The sequence below is a fragment of the Zootoca vivipara genome, chromosome 10 (genome assembly GCF_965207765.1).
Source record: "Zootoca vivipara chromosome 10, rZooViv2.hap1.1, whole genome shotgun sequence".
NCBI lineage: Eukaryota > Metazoa > Chordata > Lepidosauria > Squamata > Lacertidae > Zootoca > Zootoca vivipara.
The window spans coordinates 44,942,994-44,970,684 of NC_142593.1; the positions used below are offsets into that span (position 1 = coordinate 44,942,994).

At 45.2% G+C, this 27,691-nt stretch overlaps 1 protein-coding gene across 8 annotated transcripts in view; it reads left to right on the forward strand.

Annotated features, from left to right (window-relative positions):
• Positions 1-3,391: 3,391 nt before the first annotated feature.
• DAB2 (DAB adaptor protein 2) overlaps positions 3,392-27,691 on the forward strand; it is a 47,310-nt gene continuing 23,010 nt past the window's right edge. For all 8 annotated transcript variants that reach the window (XM_088653085.1, XM_088653084.1, XM_035100493.3 and 5 more), the window contains exons 1-4: positions 3,392-3,560; positions 23,891-24,081; positions 25,040-25,179; positions 26,124-26,222. In XM_088653085.1, coding sequence (XP_088509211.1) covers positions 23,985-24,081; positions 25,040-25,179; positions 26,124-26,222 — 336 coding nt within the window. In that variant the 5' untranslated portion in view covers positions 3,392-3,560; positions 23,891-23,984. The remainder of the gene's footprint in view (positions 3,561-23,890; positions 24,082-25,039; positions 25,180-26,123; positions 26,223-27,691) is intronic.

The following is a 27,691-nucleotide window of genomic DNA, read 5'->3' on the forward strand; positions in this document are numbered from 1 at the left end:
CAGTTGCCTCCACTTGTGTTGTACTTGTAGATTAGTTAATAAGACACCATGAGTCTACAGTGCTCTCTCATCCAAAGAAAACCAAGCCCTGCCCTGCCCACTGCTCAGAGAAGTGGGGAACGTGGTACACTTATAGCATGGGTAGGCAAACTAAGGCCCGGGGGCCGGATCCAGCCCAATCGATTTCTAAATCCGGCCCTTGGATGGTCCAGGAATCAGCATGTTTTTACATGAGTAGAATGTGTCCTTTTATTTAAAATGCATCTCTGGGTTATTTGTGGGGCCTGCCTGGTGTTTTTACATGAGTAGAATGTGTGCTTTTAATTAAAATGCATCTCTGAATGGGGCATAGGAATTCATTATATATATATATATATATATATATAGAGAGAGAGAGAGAGAGAGAGAGAGAGAGAGAGAGAGAGAGAGAGAGAGAGAGAGTCTGGCCCCCCACAAGGTCTGAGGGACAGTGGACTGGCCCCCTGCTGAAAAGGTTTGCTGACCCCTGACTTATAGTAATAGGAGCAGTAGTAATGGGACAACTAACCACTCTTGAGACAGTTGAAACCTCTATGTACACGAGCTATGATAGCACTATGTTGAGGGGTTTTGACTTAACCAGGTGTGATGGGGGAAATGCCAACAAGGTGGTTCTGATTACTTCTTCCCTCCTGCAAAGAACCAAAGTAAGAATGGATATTTCTGCAATTTCCAGTGCATGGAACCTAGTGAGAATCAAATCCTATTACACAATCTGTATCCTTGGCTGAATTCCGATGCTATTTTATTTTATTTTGATTAACTAATACATAACAATACTTTTATTACATATTTCATTCGCATTAATGTATATTGTTGTTCACTGCTTTGGGAACCTTGAGTTCAAAAGCGGCATATCAATAAACCACACCACAATGACGATGCACAACATTTGTATGGCACTTTTGACTATTTAAAGTGTTTTACATGCATTTTCTAACAATCCTCAAAACAAGTAAATGTACACGAAGAGGAATTAGAAGTGTGTTAGAAATAGCATGCCATTTAAATGCAAATTTCCCACCTTTAAAAATCCACAAAACGCAGAATGGAATGGACCAATGACTGAGCCCATGACAGGCACGGAACAGAAGCAAGCTGAAAAAACAGCCTTGTAAGGCAGGGATGGGAAAGGCGCAGTTGGTGTCAGATATTTTATTCCCCCCCCCACACACTTTGACAGGTAGGTTGAATAAACTTGAATAAACTATCGGGAGGGCCCAGGTAAGCCCCCCCCCCCATCGATCACAAAACTTGGCATGCACACACCATTTGAATGACAATGCCCATTAACTTTGTAGGGGGCCTGGTCCCCTCAAATGTTTTCTGGGGAATGAAGGGACCTTGGCCCCTAGGAGTTCACTTGCACACACACACACACCCCCAAAAAACCCCAAATATCCCAAACTACAAATGACTTTTAACATTATGACCACAATCCTCAACCCTTTTGGACCTCAATCCTACAAGCATCACTGAACTCCTTTGTTACTCATCTACAGGCCCTTTTAAATCCCATTGAATTTGATGGAATACAATGAAGGATGCTAGGTTGAAGAGTGCAAAGGAAAGAAAGCAAAGTGACTGGGGCCCTGATCCTGAACAGAGCATCTCACAGAGCCAGGTTTTTTGGAAACCATTGAGGCTCCCAGCCTGTCTGTGTGTGTGTGTGTGTGTGTGAAGAAATGCACATGGGGAGGGTGCCAGACTGGGTGAAATAAAGTCTAGTTCTGCCCCTGCATAATCTTCTCAAATGCCCCCTCCCCCTTATAGATTTAAAGGAAATGGCCCACCATACGAGGGAAGGGCCATAGCTCAGTCTATGGTGGAGCACTCGCTTTGCACGTCAAATGTCCCACGTTTGATCCCTGGTGTCTCTGGATAGGGCTGCCCTCTGCCCGAAACCCTGGAGAGACACTGCCAGTCAGTGCAAATGATATGGAGCCAGATGGGCAATACTTAGAATCATAGAAATGTAGGGTTGAAGGGACCATGAGGGGTCATCTAGTTCAGCCCCGTGCAATGCAAGACTCTCAACCCATGCCCCCCCCATCCAATCTGAAACTATACCGGATGGACCCTGCTCAGTTTTGCAAACCTGCTGGCAGTTATATTGCTGTGCCATTGGGGACTCGGTTTGGGCAGCTCCCTGGGCTCCTTTGAATTTGTCCCATTCATAACATCCAGATCCTAGACTCCGCCAAACCCTTCTCCCCCCCCTCCAGCCCCAACTCCCCCTCCCCGCTTGCTCTAACCACTGATCCCTCCAGCCAGGGCCGGATTTAGGTTTGATGAGGCCCTAAGCTACTGAAGGTAATGCCCAGCTGTCCTTCGTCAACAAATAGTTGCTGGAAAAATTCCTTCAGTAGCACCTTAAAGACCAACTAAGTTTTTATTTTGATATGAGCTTTCGTGTGCATGCACACTTCCTTCGATTTCAGAGGCAGACTGGAAAGAGAAGTTGCTGAATTGGAACTCATTACCAAGCTTAAAACCATGGAACCACCTGGGATGAACAAAGACATTGGATTCTTATCTCATTATGCATGATCAAGCTTTCTTTAGTGCCTCAGCCCTTGCTCCCCCCCCCCCGCAGGACCAATTGCAGTCATCAGCAGTCGTTAACAGCCATCAACAGGTTTACCACTCCTACCAGCCCATCACCCATTCCCACCCACCCCCACCCTCTGTCTGGCTCTTCTGTTTCAAGTATATCAAGTGTGCATGCACACGAAAGCTCATACCAAAATAAAAACTTAGTTGGTCTTTAAGGTGCTACTGAAGGAATTTTTTTATTTTGCATTGACTTAGACCAACACGGCTACCTACCTGTAACTAGAAATAGTTGCTGGTTTTTTGTGTGTTAAATATATGCTATATGGTAATTTATGAATCTAATATCTAAAGCTATTTGCACATGTTGCCATGCAACCAGTCCATGCAGAATGTAGGCACCCTATATATATGAATGAGCAAACCAGTGATATTTTAGGGAGCAGGCGGGGCCCATTACTGACATCATAGGAGCTTACACAACACAAAACACTGTTGCTGTACGTTGGTTTTTTGTTTTTTTATCTTATGTTTTGGAAATGTACATCCAGGGCTTTTTTTCTCTTTAATATTTTTGGGGGGCCCAAGAGAGTGGGGCCCTAAGCTATAGCTGGTTTAGCTGGTCAATCCGGCACTGCCTCTAACCACTGACCCCTCCAGCACGCGCGGCGCTGGACTGTTTCTCACCCCCACCTCCTTCCTTTCCGGGACGGAAGGAGTTAAGTTTGGGAGCGCAAGACACGTTGAGGGGGAGTCGCCCGATCCGAGGCAGCAAAAACATCGGCGCGCATTCCTGGGCAGTGCTCAGCTGCCAGCAGCTGATTAAAACCATCTCTCTCGCTGTGAGTGGCTCAGGCCGCCGAAGGCTCGCGCGGGGCTCAATATTTAAGCGGAGCCGCCGCCGCGTCAGGGCGCTTGCCGGCTTCCAGTGGCGGGATCATGTGGGGAGAGGCGCGGCGCTGAAGCTGGTAAGGAACGCGCTTTCGGCAGGGAGGGAGGGAGGCAGGCAGGCTCCGGTTTGCAGCGCCCACGAGAGCGGCTTCTTGGAGGCGTCCGAGTGACATGTCCGCGTTTTGTCTCCCACCCACCCCACCGGAGGTATCGTGGGGAGGCTCCGGAGCTCCGGGATCGACCGGACGAGCTGCCTCGCCAGACAGCCGTGGAGCCTCCGAGGGGTGGCTGCTGGGTCGTGGAGGCTCGGGGGGGGGGGGGCTATTGGGTCTTCTGAGCAGGGTTGACACGCACACGCAATGCAAACACACGCGCAAAAAACGTACCCCGCACACCGAAGGTCTCTAGGTGGCCCTGCCAGACCTGGGAGGCAGGAAACAATGGCTATATTTTGGCCTCTTGAATTTGGAATTTGCTTTCCACTCTCTAATGCTGGGTTGCTTTCTATAAAATAACTACAGTGTTTCCTTAGCTTGCTTTTTTTTAAAAAAAACCTTACAGCCAAGAGTGCTGGCCCTGGGAGCTATTATTACTATTAGTTTAATTTTGCTGCAATTGTATGGTGGAGTAATGGAATGAGTGGGGAGGGTGACAAAGTAGCCAGCTCTAAATGTGTTTTGCCTGTACTGTAGTGTAAATGTAGGAATCCTGCTTGAGGATAATGTCCCTGCCGGAGCTACCCCTTTAAGAGACCAGGACTCTCGGCATTTCTTGGGAAGGGGTGTGGGGAGAGCGGAATCCTAGGAAAATAAACAAGCATTGGAAAGGGGGCTAGGTCAAGGCAGGCAAATGTATACAAAACAATAAATCTTGCCATTGAAATGGCCGTGCTGGAGAGCTTGGTTTGAGCAAGCTGAATAAAATAAGGGAGCAATTAAGCAGCGGGAAGTCGGAGGAAGCATCCCTTGAGACATTGCTATTCAGTTGGCACGGGGGTACCCTCCAGTCTGCACAGCACTATTCAGGGATGAGTGGAGCTAGAGTGCATCTGTTATCCCATGTTGGCTATCTTTTGTTTGCATCTGCAGCGCTCACACTGATTGGTTAGGCTTGAACTGGGCCCTGGAAAATGTCAAGGGTAATGGTTTTTGTGATCCCTGGCTTGTGTCCTAAACGTGGCAGCTTTCCCTAGAGTAGGGCACCTTTCCCAGGTGTCAAATGCTCCTGTGACTTCTTCCTTGCCCAGGTGGAAACAGTGGTCCATTTAAAAGTAAGTAGAGAGACAATAGAAAGTCGTAAGTCCCCAAACCCTGGCTGAATATGTGGTTTAGTGTGTGACTTAACAGCTCGCCCAAGGGCTTATCCCAGGAGTTTGTTGGTATAGGGTGGTTTGGAAAGGCAAGTGAACATTTTTTAAACCTCTGGAGTTCTGGGGTTGTGCTGCCTTTCTTCTCTCCAAATAATTTCCGAGAGGGTAAAATATTGGATTTAATACACAATGCATCTGGAAGAGAATTTGTACAGCAAGAAAATATGTACAGGGGAAAAACACACATTTACAACACTCTGGAAAGCTGAATGAAATAATACTTGAAGCCATTATGGTTTATGGTTGTGGGGAGGGAGATATTGAAAAGTATCTGAAGAATGTAGGATTAATGTGGCCAACAGGTTCATGTCTTGTGTATGAAGAAAGGTTTGCCACTTTCTTGGCCTCCAGGATCAGCAGAGCATATACAATCTTAGTTCCATACCAAGAAACCTCACCTTTCGTGTCCAAAGCCTTGACTGACTTGTTGAGGCACAAGACCAGTAAAACATGTCAACTCTAGAAGCAAAACCCTTATTTATATCAATTTGCTTCACTGAGTTCCTTCAGCTCCGCCAGCAGTCAGGCTATAGGAGAAGAGAGGTGGATCTGCCAGACTCCCCATCTGCTTTGCTGATAGACTAGTGACTTTTGGCAACTTCTCCCCTTGAAATCTTGTGCCAGAGTTGGTTTCCTTCCTTCCTCCCAATCCCTTTTCCTTTTGTAAGCATGGAGAGGGATTGTCATATGATTGACCTTTGATTATTGTGCTTTAAAGGATCAATGTGCTTTAAAGAAATAAAATTGTTGGCCCCAGAAAGCCCCTGATGGAATACCATCAATATCAGCATGTAGACATCTTGGGATTCTCTTTCCAGCACTTCGTTTGAAGCAGGGTGGTGGTGGTGCCATCACACAATTATTGCCCTAAAATAGGAATGCATGTTTCTGCAGAAAAGGAACTACGGTAATGGAAGATGAGGAGCAGGTGAGTTGTATTCACAGGTGTAAGGAGGAGAGCTATGGGTGTGGTAGGCTAATCACCAACTAGCCAAAAGCCATGGCTTCTGTTAATGGGATCAAGTGTAGATGGGCTGAAAAGGAGGGTTTTGTTCTACTTCAAGTGTAACTAATTGGTTGAACCGCCTTTTTTTCTTTTTCTTTTTGCTATACACCTGCTTGTTTGAATGAAAGTAGAGTTTGCAGATGCAGAGGTAGAAGCGTTTCAGACAAAGTTACTGCGACTTGCTTTTTTCCTCCTCCCTCCCAATCCCTATTCCTTTTCTGCTGTATCATTCTTAGATAGTAAACAGGTTGAACTCTTATCATGGAGGCTTCTTTTTTTAAAAAAAAAACCTGCCTTGCAAGCAGAAAAAGTGAGAATGCCTAGACCTTTCTCTCTGCAGGTGTAATGCTTAACTGCGGTTAATAAACATTGTCTTAACAGGACTGCAGAACTTGCAAGCAAGCCTCCGATCTAGGAGTCCAACTTGACTGAAATCCGGAACTTTTATTACCCCTTTAAGCTTAGGGGTGGGCTTAAACTTTCTGTGGCAGATAAGGCAAAGCCATTTTATTAATTAGCTGCCCCTTTCAATGAGCTATATGAGATCTTGTGGAGTCACAGCATTCTTTAAGGTGGGGAAATGCCAAGTCATTCCTTCGGCCACAGCAAGGAGATGAAATGTCAAATGGGAATGCTTAACCTAATATGTTATCTTACCATGCTCTGTGCATCTGGGATGAGCAGAGTTCATCAGCAGGCCAATCTCTGCTTGGAAAAAAACAAACACCCCAGCTCTTATTAAATGTATGTGTGGATGTTGGAAGCATATGCATTAATCAACAGACACCTTCCAAAAGCATGAGGTTTTTGCCTGGTAGTATGCACACGTCTTGACAGTTCATTACTGTAGCCATTAGGGGTGGCGGTGTAGAATTGGCTGACTGGTTGGCTAGATTGGTGCTCCGAGTAGGAAAAGAGCCCCTAATTAAATGTTCTCGAATAATCCTTGCTTGAGGTTGTTTGTTCCAAGTGGGGCATGTCAATCAGCAGTGTTCTAATGGAATTATTTCAGATGGCTGAGGCAGAAGTTGCCTTTGGCAGAAATCTCGTTTTATGGAAGTAAGGGGACCTCTGTATCGTGGCAGGATGCCCCTGATCCTTCTGAGAAGTTGCCTTAACTGGAAATGAGGGTTTTGATCGGATGGCAGCTTGGATTAAGGGTGGGGAGGAGGAACAGAGACTTGCGCTGGGCTGAGACGACTTCCCGGAAAGTATTGAACGGCCCCATATTAATGCGAACTTGACAAGAAGCTCTGCAGAAATAGTGTTACCTGCTGGGAGAAGGTAGCAGATTGTGTGCTATGTATGCCTTGTGCTGCTCCTCTTTAAATATTTCAGAAAACTTGAAATTCTCAGGACTTTACTACTAACCATGTAACAGGGCCAGCTAAGGACAAAACATTGGCATCACTCAGCAGTTCAGAATGCAACTGAGTAATAAAATGGGAGGAGCTATTGAAGCAAAGGATGGTGCTGCTTGCCCTGACTTAGAAGGAAATGCATGCACGTTTTGCTGTATGCTCCAGGATGCACCTACTGATAACCTCAGATGTTCTGTAAAGCTGTCTGATGGCCACGGAAATGGTCTTTGCAAGGAGCTATGGGCGAGAGAATGCACCAGTTAGATCTGTTATGTTGAAGCTGGCTACTAAGTCCAGCCAGTTCCTCTTGCTTGAAAAATGCAACCTGTGCTGTTGATAAAGATAGTACAACTCGTACAGCACGTTGGCGACAAATATTCACACAGTTGTTCAGAAATAATTTTACACCATTTATCAAATTTGTGAGAAAGGGACAATTACTTACAAAGTGCCATGAAAACTTACAAACTCCCTAAAATAAAGTGAACTTGCAATATCAGATTTTACTAGGTTCTTACAAATTCTTTACTCAGTTTTACGTTTGTTTTTTAAAGTTCAAGAAGATTCAAGAAAAATGTAAGTTCAGCGTTGTTCCTGGTAGCTGTGAGGTGCTGATGAACCCGCGTATGAAGTTATAACGAAGAGAGGGTGACAGCATTCTATCCCCATTTCACCCTAGCAGTCCAGGCAGTTCAGAGGCTGCTGTTTCGCCCCTCGTGGGGCTGATTTGTTGGGGTTGGTGAATAGCACACGTCCTGAGCACAGTATTCTGGGCTTCTTCGGTAGTCTAGTCTCGAGCCATTGATGCGTCTACTAGTGTTAACTAATTCAAACGGAATCTTATTAGAATCAACATAATACGCTTCTAGGTATTCAATTAAATGCAAAGTAAATATACAGTCTCCCACTACAGTCTCCCACTATCTACAAAGAATCAAATTTGATGCAAAAGTTCATAAATATGTACTTACAAGCAAGTTCCTCTTGCTTGGCAGGATAATCATTGAAATGAAAGCAGGATAATCATTGAAATGAAAGCTAACCTACAAATTTCACCTGCAGTTGCAGAGCAGTTAACTTAAAAAGGTTAAGGGCCCCTAACAGTTAAGTCCAGCCGCATACGATTCTGGGGTTGCGGCGCTCATCTTGCTTTACAGGCCGAGGGAGCCGGCGTTTGTTTGCAGACAGTTTTTCCAGGTCATGTGGCCAGCATGACTAAGCCGCTTCTGGCACAACGGAACACCGAAACCAGAGCAGCGCACGCAAACGCCATTTAACTTCCTGCCTGAGCAGTACCTATTTATCTACTTGCACTTTTTGGCATGCTTTCGAACTGCTAGGTTGGCAGGAGCTGGGACAAAGCAACAGGAGCTCACCCCGCCGTGGGGATTCGAACCGCCGACCTTCTGATCGGCAAGCCCAAGAGGCTCAGTGGTTTAGACCACAGCACTACCTGCGCCCCTATCAGTTAACTTAGAGGGGTGCTAATATACTGTTGCTTGGCTGGTGCTAATACTCTTGATTGGCTACTGCCAAGATCATCCTGAGATTTGCAAATTCTGTAATGCATTTGGTTCACACAACAACGTTATAATTCTGGGGCCCACATGCCAGCAATGAAGAGACCTTGCATTATTTGATCCAAGGCCAAAGGCGAGAACTTTCTGGCACTGACATAGCAGGCCATGTGACAAAGGCATAGCAAAATTGCAGTGATGCATTCCTTCTGGATTAATACAGGCAAATCCTGCAATTTGGTCAAACCTCGTTATGGCGTTCTAAACATAGCTGCTCACCCCAATCTGGAAACCACCCAGGGTATATTCCCTGGCTCTTGCTGCATAATCCTTATATTTCTTCCCCATTAACTTGCCATAGCTGGGCCTGCAGCTAACAAGGGATGGGGAGAATACTCCCAGTTAGGGTAGGCATAGGTCCTCCTTTTGAGAGAGTGCTCTATTTGAAGGGCTGTGGTCAACATCTAAAAGATGAAGAGCCTTTGGAAGGAATAGCAATGAACTTGGAAGTTTAGCAGCAGCAGTTAGTACCTGGACAGCAGACTTTGGTTGTCCAGAGGAGGGCAACCAAAATGGTCAAAGGCCTGGAAACAATGCCTTATGAGGAACGGCTTAGGGAGCTGGGTATGTTTAGCCTGGAGAAGAGAAGATTAAGGGGTGATATGATAGCCATGTTCAAATATATAAAAGGATGTCATATAGAGGAGGGAGAAAGGTTGTTTTCTGCTGCTCCAGAGAAGCGGACACGGAGCAATGGATTCAAACTACAAGAAAGAAGATTCCACCTAAACATTAGGAAGAACTTCCTGACAGTAAGAGCTGTTCGACAGTGGAATTTGCTGCCAAGAAGTGTGGTGGAGTCTCCTTCTTTGGAGGTCTTTAAGCAGAGGCTTGACAGGCATATGTCAAGAATGCTTTGATGGTGTTTTCTGCTCGGCAGGGGATTGGACTGGATGGCCCTCGTGGTCTATGATTCTATATGCTAGTCTCCTGGTCTCTTTCCTACTGCTGTAAATATATATTGTAGTTCTAAGCTTGTGTGTTATAAACAGACTTTACTACAACCATTTAACCCTAAACATTTTTTTTCCAGGGGGACCATTTTATTAAGGGAAATACATGGCTATATACTGTTGAACTCCCTGATTGATGAGCTTTCTCCATATATAACCTTAGAAGGTTTGTGTTGCTCTGTCAATGATGTTGTTGGATATGACAGCTAAAAATGTGGAACACTTGATAGGAAGCGCTGGCCTCATAATCACCCCATGGAAGTGAAAACAGGACGTGGGAGGTGACCCAAATGGGATTTGTCTAAGTGGTTGGCTGGTTCTTGGTGTTCTTACAACAGAGGAAAGATCTCCTGGTGTCAGGGTGGTTTTTGCAGCCAACGCTGTCACAACTGTTTAGCCTTTTTTTAATGAAATGACTTGACTCTCTTCCACTGGAGTTTTTTTACTTGCTAAAAGGCAGCTGTACTTCCAAGAATGTCTGTCCCATGACTTTGACTGGGATGCGCACACAGTATGCACTTAAAGTACATCTCCAAAGAAATCTGGGACGTGTAGTTTGTTAAGGGTGCTGGGAATTGTAGTGCTGTGAGAGGTAAGCTTCCCAGGATTCTTTGGGGGGAACGCCATGTGCTTTAAACGTGTGGGTGCTTAAGCCGCCTTTGTGTCTAGCAACCTGGGAGCCAGTTCACAGAAGTGCCTTAAAACTGTTAGAAACCATTGGCATCTTTCAATGAGAGCTGACTCCCAGTCACCCAAGTATTCTCATGGTAGCATGATTGGAATTCCTCTGGGTTTGGTGGGATTCTAGGCCTCAAGTTAAAGACCTTTTTTACAGGCAGCTGCAACTGAGTGCAAAATCCAAAGCTGTGCCAGTTGCAACAGACTTTGCCAAGTGTAGTTTTGTGAAACTGCTATGGGATGACTAAACAGTGTGCCAAGTGTGAAGCAACCTAGAACAGCAGCATCTGGCTTTAGTTGTACAGGTTTGCATGTAATATATAGCCGGGTGTTAATTCAGCCTCTTCTAGCGCACAAAAGGAAGATAATGGCCCACCTGTAGCGTTGCTGAGCATGTACATCATCAATGTTTCCCTGCCAATATTTCAGATCAAATATAGGCAAGTACCCATGACCAGGGCCCCTCCCACAATGAGCAGGAGGACCACAAAATGTGCATCAGTTTCCGGGCTGACTTTTGCAGTGCAATGCTGAAAGGTGCCCTTTGCACCCTCTGTTCTTTATCCCTGTACTGCGCCCTAGGTCATCCTGCCCTGGTTCCTGAAGCAAGGAGTGTTGCAAAATGTACCCATAAACCTAACTTCAGTGGATCTGGTTGTCTTCAACAGAGAAGCTTGCACCATGCTGTTGAATTTAAATAGGCTGTTGAAGTGAGTGGCTGGGAAGCACCTAACCCATGTAATGGGGCCTTCTAGGTGGTGGCGCCCGTCCTGTGGAACGCCCTCCCACCAGATGTCAAGGAAATAAACAACTACTGTATCTGACTTTTAGAGGACATCAGAAGGCAGCCCTGTTTAGGGCAGTTTTCAATGTTCGATGTTTTATTGTTTTTAATATTCTGTTGGAAGCTGCCCACAGTGGCTGGGGAGGCCCGACCAGATGGGCGGGGTATAAGTAATTATTATTATTATATACATACATACAGGCATGCACAGCAAGATGGCATTCCCCCATGTGTGTTGTTGTTCTTGTTGAACATTAATAGTCAAGGAACCTTTAACATCTTGAAAAATAGGAAGGGTTAGCAGAAAATAAGCATTTGGAGCATATGGTATCTGCCCAGAAGATTCCCATTAACTGTAGTCTCGTGGCTTCTAGAGAATCACTTGCATTAACTTCAGGCAGAGGATGAGGAAGTTTGTGAGAGTCAAAATTGTATAAAATCTATGTGCTGCAAGGAAGGTTGCATTTGGTAATGATTCAACATAATTTGGCAGGTGCCTTCTAAACCTTTTTAGATCAGTCAGAGCTTTTAACTGCTAGAAAGAACAAGGATGGGAGCAGGAGAAGTTGCCTGAGTAATCCTGGTTTAATGTGAACACCGTGTAATCACCATACCACAAATCTTGCCAGCATGGGCAAGATTACGTTCTTCAACGTAAGAAGTTGCCCTTGCACAGAATCAAACCATTGTTTCATCTAGCCCATTCTTGTATATATTGACTTGCAGTGGCTCTCCAGGATTTCTTAGAGGTTTCCCTCTCAGGCCTGTTTGAAGATGTCAGAGGTTGAATCTGGGAGCTTCTACATGCAAAGCAGATGCTCTTGCCCAAGCATGGGTTTATCACCTCATCTGCTGTTTGAGGAAACAGTGTCATTCAGTTATATAGTGCTTTTAAAGAATACATGTATTCTAACACACCTTTCAAAAATCAAAATGCAGTAAACAGCACTTGAAAGTAAAGCTAAGCTGGTTGAACAACCTTTCCCAACCTCGGGTCCTCGGATGTTGTTGGAGTACAGCTCCCATCATCCCTAGCTAGCAGGACCAGTGGTCAGGCATGATGGAAGTTGTAGTCCAACAACATCCGGGGACCAAGGTTGAGAGGGGCTCTGGTATAGTGTACTGCTTTAGATGGTATCTTAAGTCATACTTGGAGTGGACCTATTGAAATGAATGAGCTTAAGTTACTCATGAGTGAATGTTTAAGTCCATTGATGCAATGGGTCTACTGATACTCAGGATGGTATCATTGGATACCATCCTGAGCCCAAGAACAGGCATCCCCAAACTTCGGCCCTCCAGATGTTTTGGACTACAATTCCCATCATCCCTGACCACTGGTCCTGTTAGCTAGGGATCATGGGAGTTGTAGGCAAAAACATCTGGAGGGCCGCAGTTTGGGGGTGCCTGGCCAAGAATCATGAATAATGTGGCTGATCCCTTGCCTCTTCTGGGAACTTGCTAGGTAGGCTTAGGAAAGCTGTTCTCTTTTGGCCTAAGTCTCCCCCAATTGGGGAATAATAAGGCAATTGGGGGATAATAAGGCAGGTGTGCCTTACAGGAGCCTTTCCCAACCTGGTGCCTCCAACTCATACGATTCCCAACCAACTTGTAGAGAGCAGCAGGTTGGTCAAGGCTGCCTTACAGGATGGCTGTAACTACGGTAGATTACAAAGTGTTTCTGAACCCTTCGATGCACTCAGATCAAATGCTTTTCAGTATTAAATATTGCATATACTAAAAAATCAAATCAAATCAATTTTTGGATAGGAACTTGGAGGAAGGTTTCATTTAAGCTCCCCACCCCCTCCCAAAAAGTAATAAGCTGCTTGTCCCTTTACCTTTATATTAAAGGTAATATACATCTTTCAGAGGATGTATGTTAATAGGCATTCAGGAATAGTGCACAAGAAATACCTTGTGTCTTCATCAGCTTTGCAACTTGCCTCCCCCTTCCCCCTTGAAATAGGTAGCTTCAGGAATGACTGTCCGCCCCCCCCCCCTTTGTCTTGCCTACGCATACCAGGACACTTGGTAGAATAGGCACAATAGATAATGCTGTCTTTGCAAATACTTGACATAATTGCTAGTGCTATATCCTACTCAAGTGGAATGCAACCAAGTAATGCTGAATTTGTGTGCATGGCTGAGCAAAGGAGAAAATTGTCAGCGTTATCTCTAGTGGGAGGTGCAGTTACAGTATTCCTTTCTATTCCAGATCACACTCCTTAGTTGCTGATTCCAGGACATTGCAGGCCAGATGAAAAAAAAACCTCCTTTGTAAAGTAGAGTGAATGGGGAAATCTATCTTAATACTGAAGCCAGACCCTATGTGGGGATGGGTGAAGGAGAAATGTAGTTTCCCCTTGCTTGCTGGCAAATAATAACCTATTTTCTAATAGGTAGTAAAATGCAGGTCTCCCCTTGCTGCTTGATGAAGGGAAATAGGGGTTGAGCACACCCAGAAAATACTAGTTTTTTAGAAGTCTTTCCCATAGTATACATGAAAAGGATCTAGGGCAGTGTTTCTCAACCTTGGGTCCCCAGCTGTTGTTAGACCTACATCCCCCATCACTCTTGACTACTAGTCTTGCTAGCTAGGGATGATGGGAATTGTAGTCCAGCAACAGCTGGGGACCCAAGGTTGAGTTTCAAACACTGATCTAGGGGTTCTCTGTGGAGTGCAAGCTTAACATGAGTCAACAGCAGCAAAACATTCTAATAGTCCCACTCTATTCTGCCTGGTCAGACCATGCCTGAAATACTGTGTCCAGTTCTGGGCATCACAATTTAAGAAGGATATTGACAAGTTGGAACGTATGCATAGGAGGGTGAAGAGGAGGGTCTGGAAACCAAGCCTTATAAGGAACTGTTGATAGAATTGAGAATCTTTAGCCTGGAAAAGAGGAGACAGAGGAGATGTGATAGCGATCTTCAAATATTTCAAGGGCTGTCACATGGAAGAGGGAACAAGCTTGTTTTCTCCTGCTCTGAAAGCTAAGACCCAAACCAATGGCTTCAAATTTCAAGAAAGGAGATTCCGACTAAACACCAGGAAGAACTTTGACAGTAAGAGCAGTTTGAGAGTGGAATGAATTCCCTCAGAAGTTGGTGGACTCTCCTTCCTTGGAGGTTTTTAAGCAGAGGTTGGATGGCCATCTGTCAAGCATGCTTTAGCTGAGATTCCTGCATTGCAGGGGGTTGGACTAGATGACCCTCGGGGTCCCTTCTAACTACAATTCTATGATTCTATGGAATAAAACCCAATAAAATTGGAAGTTCCAATAAAATAAAAGCCAGCTGAATGGCATGGGTTATTTAAAGGGTGATAGCATACTCATTGTATTGCGGCTTTCTGCCCTCCTGCTTGTGGCTGCTTTGCCTTCTTCCATCTTTTAGATAATGTGTAGGTACTTAAAAACCCAGCTTGTGTATCTCAGATACATTTCTTGCATGTAGGAAGGAATTGCCATCCACGAGTATCCAAAATAGCAACACTTAATCTCTTACCTTTTTAAAAGTCTCTAATGCTTTAAATGTACTAATATAAAGATTTTTTAAGATCCTGTTCTGGATAAATGTATGGAAAGCAGATGTGTCTCTGAAAGTGCTTTTGGTTCTTGGAACTTAAAACCTCCTACCCTGTAGTACTTCGTGAATTACAAGTGAGGCCTAGAAGAAGGGCAACTCCACTGGGGCCATTACAAATTTCTGCAAGTATGGTGAAGACTGTAAGCCTGGGTTTGGGGGCCGGCACAGACATTGGGCACAGTGAGGCAGTGTCCTTGGGTAGAAGATGGCTGGGAAGCTGTGGCAAGGTATTGGGAGAACTGTGTGGCATATGGCCTACCTTGCACTGGAGGAGGATGCTGTTCCATTCCTATCACTGAGGGTAAGGCAAGAACTGCCAGTCTTATCCATAGAATGAGGAGGTGCACTTTGTCCTTCACCAGTGGTGGCTGGCATCCACTGCTCAGAAGACAAAGGAGCCCAACAGTAAGCAGAGCCAGAATCAACGATTCTAATTTTCTCCCATTCTCCTCAACACAGAGTTCTACAAGGGCAACATTGAGACTTGGGAGGAGGAAGTCAAGGCCAGCTGCTGGGCTGGTTGTGGTAGGAAAGAAGGCAGGTGGGGGCTGGCTAAGGTTGGTGGGCAGTGCCCCATTTGCCCAAATGGACAACCCACCACCGTCCTTCACATTTGGCTGTGAAACGCCTTGGGCTGAACTCTACCCACATGGCTCATTGATCACCGGTGGTGGGGGAAACCGACGATGGCAACCTGCATAATAAGACATTTTCTCCTCTGTCTAACACAGGCTTCCTCAACCTCGGCCCTCCAGATGTTTTTGGCCTACAACTCCCATGATCCCTAGCTAGCAGGACCAGTGGTCAGGGATGGTGGGAATTGTAGTCTCAAAACATCTGGAGGGCCAAGGTTGGGGAAGCCTGGTCTAATGTAACTTGTGATACCGGTAGTAAAGAACAAGTGCTGATATGAAAGCAGTGGGCAGATGGTCCATAGGGCTATTATTGCTCAGTTAAAGGGCACTTAATCGGCTGGCATGTTATTGACACAGTACATCTAAAAAGAAGGCTGCTCTTCTAGAAGCTGTGTGTGCATGATGGGACGGTGCCCGGGGTTAGCATTGTTGGGCATTTTCAGCCAGAGCAGCGTAGCCCTGCTGCAGTCCCTTGGCTGTTTCTGCCCTCTGTCCAAGTCTCCTCACATTATACATGGGCTTTTCTTAGTCAATTGTTACCTGGATTTATTTTCTCTCTGGACACCACCTGCATTATTTAAGTGGCTTTGCTAACAGTAGCAAGGTTAATGCAACCTAGTTATGTGGAACCTCTGGTCCAGGAATAGCAAACATGGCATCCTCCAGAAGTCGACAAGTTCCATTGACCCCTGCCAGTTGGCCAATGCTCAGAGTTGTAGTCCACAACATCTGGACGGCATCAAATCGGCTACCCCAGCTCCAGCCTAAAGCCAAATACAGGCCTCAGTCTAATCCCTGGCACTCACTACAGACCCACACCAAGCTTCCTTTCTCCAACTCGCTGTTCTTGTTCCATTCCTTCCATGTTCGTATTGGCATCTGTGTTCACTTGTGCAGCATTGGTGAGAGGCAAAGGGGACTGCAGAGGAATGGGGCTGAGCTGGCAATGGAAGATAGCGCTCTTCCTCTGCCACTGGCAGCTTGCTGCATTTTCCCCTGCTGTGCACTGTGAAGACTCAAGGCTGAGTTTTCAGCAGAATTTGTATTTGTAAGTGTCCTAGCAGGTCAAGGCTCTGATATACATGAATGTGCTATTGTGCAGATCCAACTCGGATAGTCATACAAAAATGTAGCTCTTTGGGTATGGTTTTGCAATGTGTGTTCATCTTCCGCTTTGTGGTGCTTCAGCCCTACTCCAAACACAATGAAAATATATATGTACAGTAGTTGGGATTAGGAATAGTGTAAATAACATTCCTTGCTGTGTGTTGAGACTCCTTCGAGCAGTTTTTAAGGGCTGACTGTTGGGTAGGGTGAGCTAGTAGCTTCCACGTCCCCCAAGCAACTTTCTCTTAAGAAGCTGATATGGGAATTATTGGGCTGCTCCCCTTCCTCTTCCAAAGGAAAGAGGGATTTTGGGGGTAGCTTCTGCCTTCAAAAGCTACCGTGCTTTTTATTGAGTCCCAGGCTGTGGGTAGAGTCAGTGTTTCATAGTAGCATCCCTATGGGGAACTAAGATTTGTGCAGACTTTTAAAGGGGCAAACAAGCCCCCACAGTTACAACTTGCTCAAAGTGGTATAGAATTGAGCACATGCTTTCCATATGCGAAAAGGCCACTATTTCAACCTCTGGTATCCCAGGATACCACAGTATTGCTAGAGGCAGGTCCATCGCTTGGCTTTGTATTTGGCAATATCCTCTGTGTGCTTGTGTATCAAGCTTCCTTGAGTGTTTGAATTATCGGGTATGCATCTAAAATAAATGAATAACACTTTCAGGAATGCCACCTTCTGGATCCAGTTTTTTTCCAGACATTTGAGCGCTTATACATATGTCTGTTCCCTTTAGCTGACTGGAGTACTTGCAATGAAAAATTCAGAAGTGCAAATTTTGCAGGACAGCTGTGTGTCTTCTTTGCATGTTGCTCTGCTTTGGGAAGTGTCAATTAGGAAAGTCCACCTTTCCAAATGTAGACTGAAATACAATCAGATTTATCCCCCTCCCTAGGAAGAACATTAAGGTTGTCTCTTTTCTCCAAAAGGGTTTTGAGAAATGTGGGGTTTGGTATATAACTGCATCTCTAAATCCCAATGTATTGAAACCTATTTATCATCTGTGTCTCAGGCAAAAGAGGCTCCTTAGGACATAGAAACCTACTTGTCCTAGACTCGGATAGCTTTGCATCTGGAAACTGGCAAGAAACTACCTGAAAGCTGTTGACTGACCTGCCCAGTTAAAACTGGAAAAACATACTTTAGGCACTCGGCTATTGGTTGGCACTGGTGTATTTTCTTGATCTGCTCACCAAAGGAAGTGCCAAGGCAAATGTTGCATGGCTTTATTTTCCAACGCTGGTACAGCCCATAAGCAATTTGTGCTTGGGATTCATTGGGGGATTCCCGAAAAGTCTTGTGCTACTTCAAAAAGTGTGACGGGCTTGCAGTGTGCTGGGCAGGGCCGTCTTGAGCAGATCGCTCCGCCGCCCGCCCCGCCCTCGCAGGGCGCATTTGGGTTCCGCGCAGCTTTGCCGCGCGGCGCCCTCCTTGCCAGGCCGGCGCCCAGCTTACCAGCCCCCCGCCATGGTGCACTGCGCCACCGGGGGTCTATGTAGAGCCGGCCCTGGTGCTGGGTGAGCTGCAAGCATGCATGGCTGCGAACATGAGCAGGCCTGCTGGTTGTAATTGTACCAAGAAAGGGGAAGCCAAACATACAGACCTACGTAGCAATCATGGCTTTAAGGCTACCTTTGGAGTGATGGGAGGCTGAATCTACAAAATGTAGTCCTGGAAGATCAGTCTTGCTTATATTCTGCTTCACTTCTCCCGTCATAGGAGCATTTGCTCAAATGCCAATGGGCATCCCTTCAAAAGAGGAGATCCTTCAGGACCTTGAGGGAGATGTCGGGTAGAACTAGACAGAACACTGGCTTTGGGTAGTTTTATCACCTAGGCATCTATAGTCGTTTAAAACTGCTAAACGGATGACAATGTTTTAAATGAGCACGCTTAACATAGCTGCATCTGTTTTGAGAAAGAAAACAGTCACAAGACACTGATCTAGAACATGCTATGTTTCTATGCCATGGACCCATGTGATGCCCCCCTGCAACCTACTGAAAATAGCTGGCAGCCTTCTGGCTGCTTCTCCCAGTAGTGTTCACTACAACCTGTAGCTGAAGAAGCAGGTTGGAGGGCAGTAGAAAGTTGTGGGGGCCCTTTCCCTGCTATTCCTCCAAATGTAGAAGCAACCAGTTTAAGTATAAATGAATAACATCTGTGGTCTTTCCTTGACTCATACAACCGTTGGCATGCTTGTGGTCATGAGACAACAGATCAGAATTTGTGCTTAATAGAAGAATGGAGAGTAACAGGATTGAGAACTTGCTCAGGTACAGCTACATTCTAAGGAGTGGTCACATGATGTCAAATCACCTTTTGAACCTCTTGGCTCTGCCTTGTGCCCTGTTAACACATGGCACAAAGCAGAACTGCTTATTAATTAAATTTTTTTAAAAAAACAAAACCATTGTTAAGGTACATCCCAAGAGGATTTAAGTCCCTTTTGTGAACTCCATACCAACACACCTTTTTTTTTTTTTTAAAAAGGCTCTCTCACCTTGGCAATTGTAGTATTTACAAAGGTGTTAAGACAGGTGGTAGTTTTGCATCCCTGCAGCATTCCAGTTGCAAAGATTATGAGGGACTTGGGTGCCATGGCCAACCATCTTGGCAAGCAAATGGGTGCAAAGGTGTGGACCGTATTTAGAATCATAGAATCTTAGAGTTGGAAAAGACCACAAGGGCCATCCAGTCCAACCCCCTGCCAAGCAGGAAACGCCATCAAAGCATTCCTGACATATGGCTGTCAAGCATCTGCTTAAAGACCTCCAAAGAAGGAGACTCCACCACACTCCTTGGCAGCAAATTCCACTGCCGAACAGCTCTTACTGTCAGGAAGTTCTTCCTAATGTTTAGGTGGAATCTTCTTTCTTGTAGTTTGAATCTATTGTTCCGTGTCCGCTTCTCTGGAGCAGCAGAAAACAACCTTTCTCCCTCCTCTATATGACATCCTTTTATATATTTCATAGAATCATAGAGTTGGAAGAGACCACAAGGGCCATCCAGTCCAACCCCCTGCCGAGCAGGAAACACCATCAAAGCATTCTTGACATATGCCTGTCAAGCCTCTGCTTAAAGACCTCCAAGGAAGGAGACTCCACCACACTCCTTGGTCGCAAATTCCACTGGCGAACAGCTCTTACTGTCAGGAAGTTCTTCCTAATGTTTAGGTGGAATCTTCTTTCTTGTAGTTTGAATCCATTGCTCCGTGTCCGCTTCTCTGGAGCAGCAGAAAACAACCTTTCTCCCTCCTCTATATGACATCCTTTTATATATTTGAACATGGCTATCATATCACCCCTTAACCTTCTCTTCTCCAGGCTAAACATACCCAGCTCCATAAGCCATTCCTCATAAGGCATCGTTTCCAGGCCTTTGACCATTTTGGTTGCCCTCCTTTGGACACGTTCCAGCTTGTCAGTATCCTTCTTGAACTGTGGTGCCCAGAACTGGACACAGTATTCCAGGTGAGGTCTGACCAGAGCAGAATACAGTGGTACTATTACTTCCCTTGATCTAGATGCTATACTCCTATTGATGCAGCCCAGAATTGCATTGGCTTTTTTAGCTGCTGCATCACACTGTTGACTCATGTCAGGTTTGTGGTCTACGAAGACTCCCAGATCCTTTTCACATGTACTGCAGGTGTCACCCATCCTGTATTTGTGCCTCTTTCTTTTTTTGCCCAAGTGTAGTACTTTACATTTCTCCCTGTTAAAATTCATCTTGTGTCACCTCAACACAGATCTTCAAGCTGCCTGACCTCTGACCATTCCCCCCTAATCTCATGGTGCCTGCTGGTGCAATGAGTTCCTTCAGCTGAAATTAAAGGCGCCTGAGAGCGCTCTCTAGGAGGGGAACTGTGTTTCTTGGCCTCTATCTACTTGGCTGAAGAGGATCAAAGGAATCTCAATCACTAAAATATTAACTTTGTGAAACGGCAACCTTTGTACCCCTAAACAACCTGGTCAGCATTCCACTTGCTTCAGTTGAGTGATAACAAACAGCAAGCAAGAAGTAAGCATTCCATCTTGAAGAGAGAATGGGTCTCTAGAAAAATAAATGAAGCTGTTTATTTAATTTTATTTGTTTCTACAAATATTTATAGGTGGCTCCCTCATATAAAATATCCACGTGGCATACAACAAAAATTGCACACAGAATCATAGAATCATAGAGTTGGAAGAGACCACAAGGGCCATCCAGTCCAACCCCCTGCCAAGCAGGGAACATCCATCAAAGCATTCTTGACATATGCCTGTCAAGCCTCTGCTTAAAGACCGCCAAAGAAGAAGACTCCACCACACTCCTTGGTAGCAAATTCCACTGGCGAACAGCTCTTACTGTCAGGAAGTTCTTCCTAATGTTTAGGTGGAATCTTCTTTCTTGTAGTTTGAATCCATTGCTCCGTGTCCGCTTCTCTGGAGCAGCAGAAAACATCCTTTCTCCCTCCTCTATAGGACATCCTTTTATATATTTGGCCATGGCTATCATATCACCCCTTAACCTTCTCTTCTCCAGGCTAAACATACCCAGCTCCCTAAGCTGTTCCTCATAAGGCATCGTTTCCAGGCCTTTGACCATTTTAGTAAGATGCCATAACATACCTAATTGTAAAACTGGTGGTGCGTCTTGTTGTTGTTTAGTCGTTTAGTCGTGTCCGACTCTTCGTGACCCCATGGACCATAGCACGCCAGGCGCTCCTGTCTTGCACTGCCTGGTGCGTCTTGGAAGATTTAAAACAAATTGAGTAGGCCTGTTTTTCTAGATTAAAATGGGGGCTGTGGGAAGTAGACTATGGGGCAGGTGGAAGTGTAGCCTTTGTGGTATTCTGGAGCAAGGAGGGGCTTGTACAGATACTGTACTGACAAGTCCAGAATCCCTTCCAAATCCCACACTTAGGCTTGGAATTGGTCCACATCTGCTACACCTCTGTGCAAAAGCACGTGGATGGCACTTCTGCCGCCATTGGTTTTCCTAACCTCGGCATGAATCTGTCTGGTGCTTAAAATAACTGTGTCCCTTACTCAGTATAGCTATGTCGATAGGGTACCTGCCTTGCATCCGATTCCCAGCGCTGTGTAGTAAGAATAGACTGCATAGAAAAAACACTGAATTATATTCTCCGTAACACTTGAGTCTTAAGGTGCAGGGCTTGAAGTGTCTTGTGAAAGCTTTGGATCGTCTGAGGCTGTATGTTACCTGTTGAAACATTTTCCACAAATGGCTGAACAAATGACTCGCTGGTCCACCCAGGCAGTTTTGCTGTATTGCAGTTTTGCTGTTTTGCAACTTCAAGTCTGCAAAGCAGGGCTACTCAAAAGTAAACAGACACCCCAAGACCACAAGCAGATGATGCCCGCATCCCGTGTCCTAAATACTTTGAAATGCAGCCTCAGCTAGAATTTCTATGAGGTCAAGCTCAGCAAAAGCAACTCTGCCAACATCAGCCGGCATTTGAAAGCTGAACCAAATACCTGTAACAGGAATGAAGGCCAGGTCTGGTGCATATGGACATTGCATAGCTAGTAGTGTCCTTCCTGGCTTGAAAACTGTAGATATCCAAAGGCTTGCAGCTGATCAATGCATGTAGAACTAGTCATATGATGGAGCCTTCCCGGTGCTGTACCACTGAAAGCCCAACCCACCTACCACATTCAAATAACACTCCCATAGTGTAAAAACCAGTGGGGGTGGTAGCTAGGGAATAAGAGTTCTCAAGGCGTGTGCAGATGACCATTCCATGTTTTAAAGTGGTGCAGCTCTCCTAGGACTGCATAATATTATTCCCCGCCCATGGCTTCTAAGGAATTGGGATCTGCTGCATTTGTGTACACTACAATTTACAAAGTTTCCCTAAACTGATGGCTAAAGGTAGCATTCTGAAGAGCCCTAGAGAAGCTTAACGAACTCTCTTGCGCAAACCAGAATGAGGTCCCTATATGCAGGAATGTGCAATCTCAGTAGCTGCTTGAAGCATGTGTCTTAGTGACGGGTTTACTGCTGTCTGATCTCCCCTCTGCAACAGATCCCTGTCTTCAATTCACTTGGAGAAAGCCCCCCCCCCAATAAAAACCAGCGGAGTCTCAAAAGTGAACGAAATACAAGATTATAGCTTGCAATGTTTGTGCCTTGGGTAGGTTAGTTGCTCGCTAACAAATCTGTTAGCATGATGTTATTCTGCTAACACAGGCACCCCCAAACTTCGGCCCTCCAGATGTTTTGGACTACAGTTCCCATCATCCCTGACCACTGGTCCTCTTAGCTAGGGATCATGGGAGTTGTAGGCCAAAACATCTGGAGGGCCACAGTTTGGGGGTGCCTGTGCTAACAGTTGGCAACGAACAGGAGCTGGAAGGGCCAGCATCATTGATTCCACCCATGTTCATTCCTATGCAAGCTAATACTAGGCAAAGGCACATGCTTCATTTGTGCAGCATTTGTCTGGAGTTTCCCCCTTCATATCAGCTGCAGACTGTGATCCCTAGTCAATTCACCCAGCGGCAGGATGGCAGGGAGTGTGTAAGAGTCCTTGGTCTGGGTGTGGCGGTCTTAAAGTGCCTTGTCCTTTAGTATTGGTGGGGCTACATTGTACACACATTCCCAGCCTCAACAGGTGTCCCCACTTAATCTAAATCAGGCATCCCCAAACTGCGGCCCTCCAGATGTTTTGGCCTACAACTCCCATGATCCCTAGCTAACAGGACCAGTGGTCGGGGAAGATGGAAATTGTAGTCCAAAACATCTGGAGGGCCGAAGTTTGGGGATGCCTGATCTAAATTCTACCACTACTGTAAACGCTGAATGGGGCCTGCTAAGCTCCCCAGGTTTGTACCCATATCGTGGATGCAACCATCATTCTGGAAAATGAAGGGAGTTTGTTATGCAGCATGCCAGGAACCTTGTAACTGAATCACATCAAGTCTTCATGAATAATTCTTCACTGCGCCCTGAACTTATTGTTGAAGGAACATAAGCTCAGTAGCGGAGAACATAATAATAAAAAATTATATGTTGCCCTTCTGACTGTGTGGCTTCCAGAAAAAATATATTTTAAAAAACCATTTTTTAAAATTTATCTATGTATATGTGTTGTATATATGTATATGTTTTGCATATAATAGGTCCAGTTTCAGTCACTGTCCAATTCCAGTTCAAAAGGCTCAAGTAACAGATAAGGACCGCCTTCTGTAGTGCTGTGCTGAATGAATGAACAAATAGTCCTGATATGAAGCATCATTTTATATTCCTGTTTCTTGAGAATTGTGCCTTGTAACTCTTCAATGCAACGCAGTGGCAACACTGAATTTAATCCCAATTTTTGTCTCCTGAAGGTCAGAGTAGTATGCCTGTCCGCTGCTAGCTGGATTCCAGTCACTTTACCAAGTGCTGCATTCGCTCCTGGAGTTGAGACTGGTGCCTCTCACCATGTCGAACGAAGTGGAAGCAACCAGTGGAAACAGTCCGCCTGCCCAGCAACAGGCACCACCAAAAACACAGCCTTTCAAAAAGGAGAAGAAGAAAGGTAAGGCAGGAGTTGGCACCAGGAGGCAGGACAGCTCTGCAGCTCCGAAGGAGTTGCCATAATTAAGAGCTGCCGAAAACAAGCAGCAGTTGCCGCGGTAAATGCTCGATGACAGGCAATTTAGTCAATTAGTTCTCAACGTTGCAACCTTACGGTCACAAAGCCTGTCCATCATTAGTCCTTTTGATGGGTTAGTACACAAAATCGTGGAGACTCCCACCTGCCCAACTGGTTTTTTATTTAAAGGGGTCATAAACCAGAGCGTTGAAATAAGCAGACAAGCAGGAGTTTGGCAGAAGGCTGCCACCTACGGGCTTTGCCTTGGATTGCACGGTCACGGACGGATCCGTGAGTAAGAAGACAGTGGGCAAGGAATCTGTCGCAAACTCTGCCTCTTTACACCTAAAATGTTTGTGAGTGGATTGACCCTGCTCTTACCCAAGAGCATTCCACTACCAGTGTGGAGATGAAACGGTGGTTACACAATGAATGTTGATATAGCTCGTGGTGAAACATACTTCTATATTAAATTGCATCGTTAGGAATGAACAGCGATGTAGGTTCTGATTTTTTTTATAGCCTGTGCAGGACAAGCCAAGGCACATGATTGTCAATAATTCGGCCATCCTGGGGGCCAGTTGACAGACTGGTCCCACAGGCCAAATATATGATTGCTCTCACAAACGTGATGAACAACACAACACAACACAAGTCAGTAAATAAGGCTTAACTGCTTTATTTACATATAAACAAACTGGGAGTTCTACATCATGGCTCCCTCTCACTGGCATAACAGCCAGTAAAGAGAAAGAACAAAGGAACAACAGTCCCACGTAAACATCCTGTCTACGTCACTTCCACTCTATGGGAATGAAAACACATACAGTCATATGATACACAATAACCCTATGACTGCAGATGGGGAATGAATCCTAACAATGACCATATGGTTTTTCAGGGCCAGAAAAGACAGAAGAATTTCTCTTGGCCAGATTTCAAGGTGATGGTGTCAGATACAAGGCCAAACTGATTGGTATTGATGATGTTCCAGAAGCAAGGGGAGACAAGATGAGCCAGGATTCAATGATGAAGCTGAAGGTGAGTCTGTTGTATTTTCTGCTTCTTCGGTTTTTTTAAGGTGCCAGATCGTGGTTGTAGCTTCATGGGGGCTAGGGATTACGAATGGCATCCTTGCAAAACTGCAGCTCCTATAAGTTATTTTAGCAATGGCAATTATACCACCTTTCCCCAAGTATCTTAAACTAGTGGAGAATGGGTCCAAGCACATACCTGCAGGTTGCTTATAGTGCTGATTCAGATAACAATATAAAGTGGCAAAGTCAAATTTCAGGTTAAGTGCTAGAGCATTATGCTGTAGATGGAACTTGCATGCTGTATTGGGAATCCATGATGAGTTCCATTTAGTTTCTAAGGTGGAATGTCACCACCTTGTGTCAGAACCCCTTTGTTCATTTCCCCCCACAAAATAGCTTCATTAAGATGAATGAGGTTTTTGCTTATGTACTGAAACAGTGCTGGGAAATTCCTGTTTGAGACATGACTGTTCACAACACTGTCCTCCCACTATGTTGTTTGAAGGCCACACATTATGCCTTCATGCAACAAAGGACCCTCTGAATAGCCTCTAGGTGTGGTGGCAATCCCTGGGGGCTGCTTGTCAACAAACACTTTTGAGTTTCTAAGTTTTACTGACCTGGAATGCAAGACAACTGTTGCAAGACGATCCCCCACCCAGCCAATCATGCAATAAATCCTAAAATGTGAGGGAACTGGGGAGCAGTATATAACTGGCATTTTCATAACTCAGATATAGGGAAATTCAGATATGCTGAAATGAAGATTGCATTACCCACTGGTCAGTGGCTATATTGGCTAATGGGGAGTTGGAATGTTGGCTAATGGGGAGATGGGAGGGAAATGGATTCCCCATCCCTTATCTTAAGTGATAGCCGTAAGCTGCAATAAGTTTATATTGACAGTACATCTTGAATACCAAAGTGTCTTTGCTGTTCCATTTGTAGGGAATGGCGGTAGCAGCCCGTTCTCAAGGACAGCACAAACAGAAAATATGGGTGAACATCTCTCTTGCTGGGATCAAAGTCATGGATGAGAAGACGGGGGTAAGTTCTGAGGAGGCCAAGCTGAATCCATTAGGAGAAACTGTCTATTCTCAGAAAGAAAGAAAGAAAGAAAGAAAGAAAGAAAGAAAGAAAGAAAGAAAGAAAGAAAGAAAGAAAGAAAGAAAGAAAGAAAGAAAGAAAAGTGGGGTCAATCTAACCTAAAACTTGTTGGGGTGAAGAAACTTCTAAAAATGTGCTGAACCCAAACAGCAGCTTTCCCATTGGAGACACTTCAAAGAAATTCAGAAACTGGCCCAGGCCAGTTAAGTTATCCATCTAGTTAATTATCCCTCCAGGTGAAGTATCTCATAATGGACCAAACTCTCGTGCCAAACCTCTAGTGTGGGGACTGTTGCAGCTATTCTAGCAAACCTTGACTCATCTCACAGGTCACTTCAGCCCTATCTAGGAAATTCTGGCTGATGAACACCAAGTGAAAATTTTAATTGGGGCATTCTATTTTTCTTGGGCTAAAAGCTACGTAAGAGACAGGCAGCTTCCAGTCCCTACTGGAGTGTGTGTGTGTGTGTGTGTTTGCGTGTGTGTCAATGACTTCTCCTTAGTGATTACTTCTAAGCTGAAGAGTAAACTTTACCATAAAGCGAAAACTATTGTTAATTTGGGTTTTGCCTGCCGCATAGCAAATTGTCACAACTTGTAAGGTTGCGGATAGGCACTGGTTCATGTGATAGGGCTGGGAGAACGGTCTCTCCATCCTTTTTGTTTGTTTAGTCGTTTACTCGTGTCCGACTCTTCATGACCCCATGGAACAGAGCACGCCAGGCACTCCTGTCTTCCACTGCCTCCCGCAGTTTGGTCAAACTCATGTTTGTAGCTTCGAGAACACTGTCCAACCATCTTGGTTCTCTGTCGTCCCCTTCTCCTAGTGCCCTCCATCTTTCCCAACATCAGGGTCTTTTCCAGGGAGTCTTCTCTTCTCATGAGGTGGCCAAAGTATTGGAGCCTCAGCTTCACGATCTGTCCTTCCAGTGAGCACTCAGGGCTGATTTCCTGAACGCCTTGTACAGAGGCTAAAACATTTGAGCTCTATTGATGCTGATTACTTTGTTGAATGGGGAGTGCTGAAGCAAAAGCAAGCTGGACTGGCAGCAGTCTTTATGGGGAAGTCAAACTTCCAGGGCACATCTAAGACAGTAAAACATGAACAAGTCATTTTTATATCAGTGCTCCCTGCTGCACCATAAAACAGGACTTAGAATCATGGGCTTGGAAGAAGGTCGACTTTGGACTTGGGGTGGAGGATTCTTCACTTGTGTAAGAGCAGTTCATTGGGACCAATGACATAAAAGGGTCATGAACGCTGCTGCAGGTCTTCAAACAGAAGATGGATAGGCGGTTGCTGGGGGATGCTCTGCCTCTGGATTGAGCAAAGGGTGGCCTACAAGACCACCAGTGCAAGGTTTACACATTTTCAAGAGTTAAGTCTGGTACCATGTCATCCCCTTTGA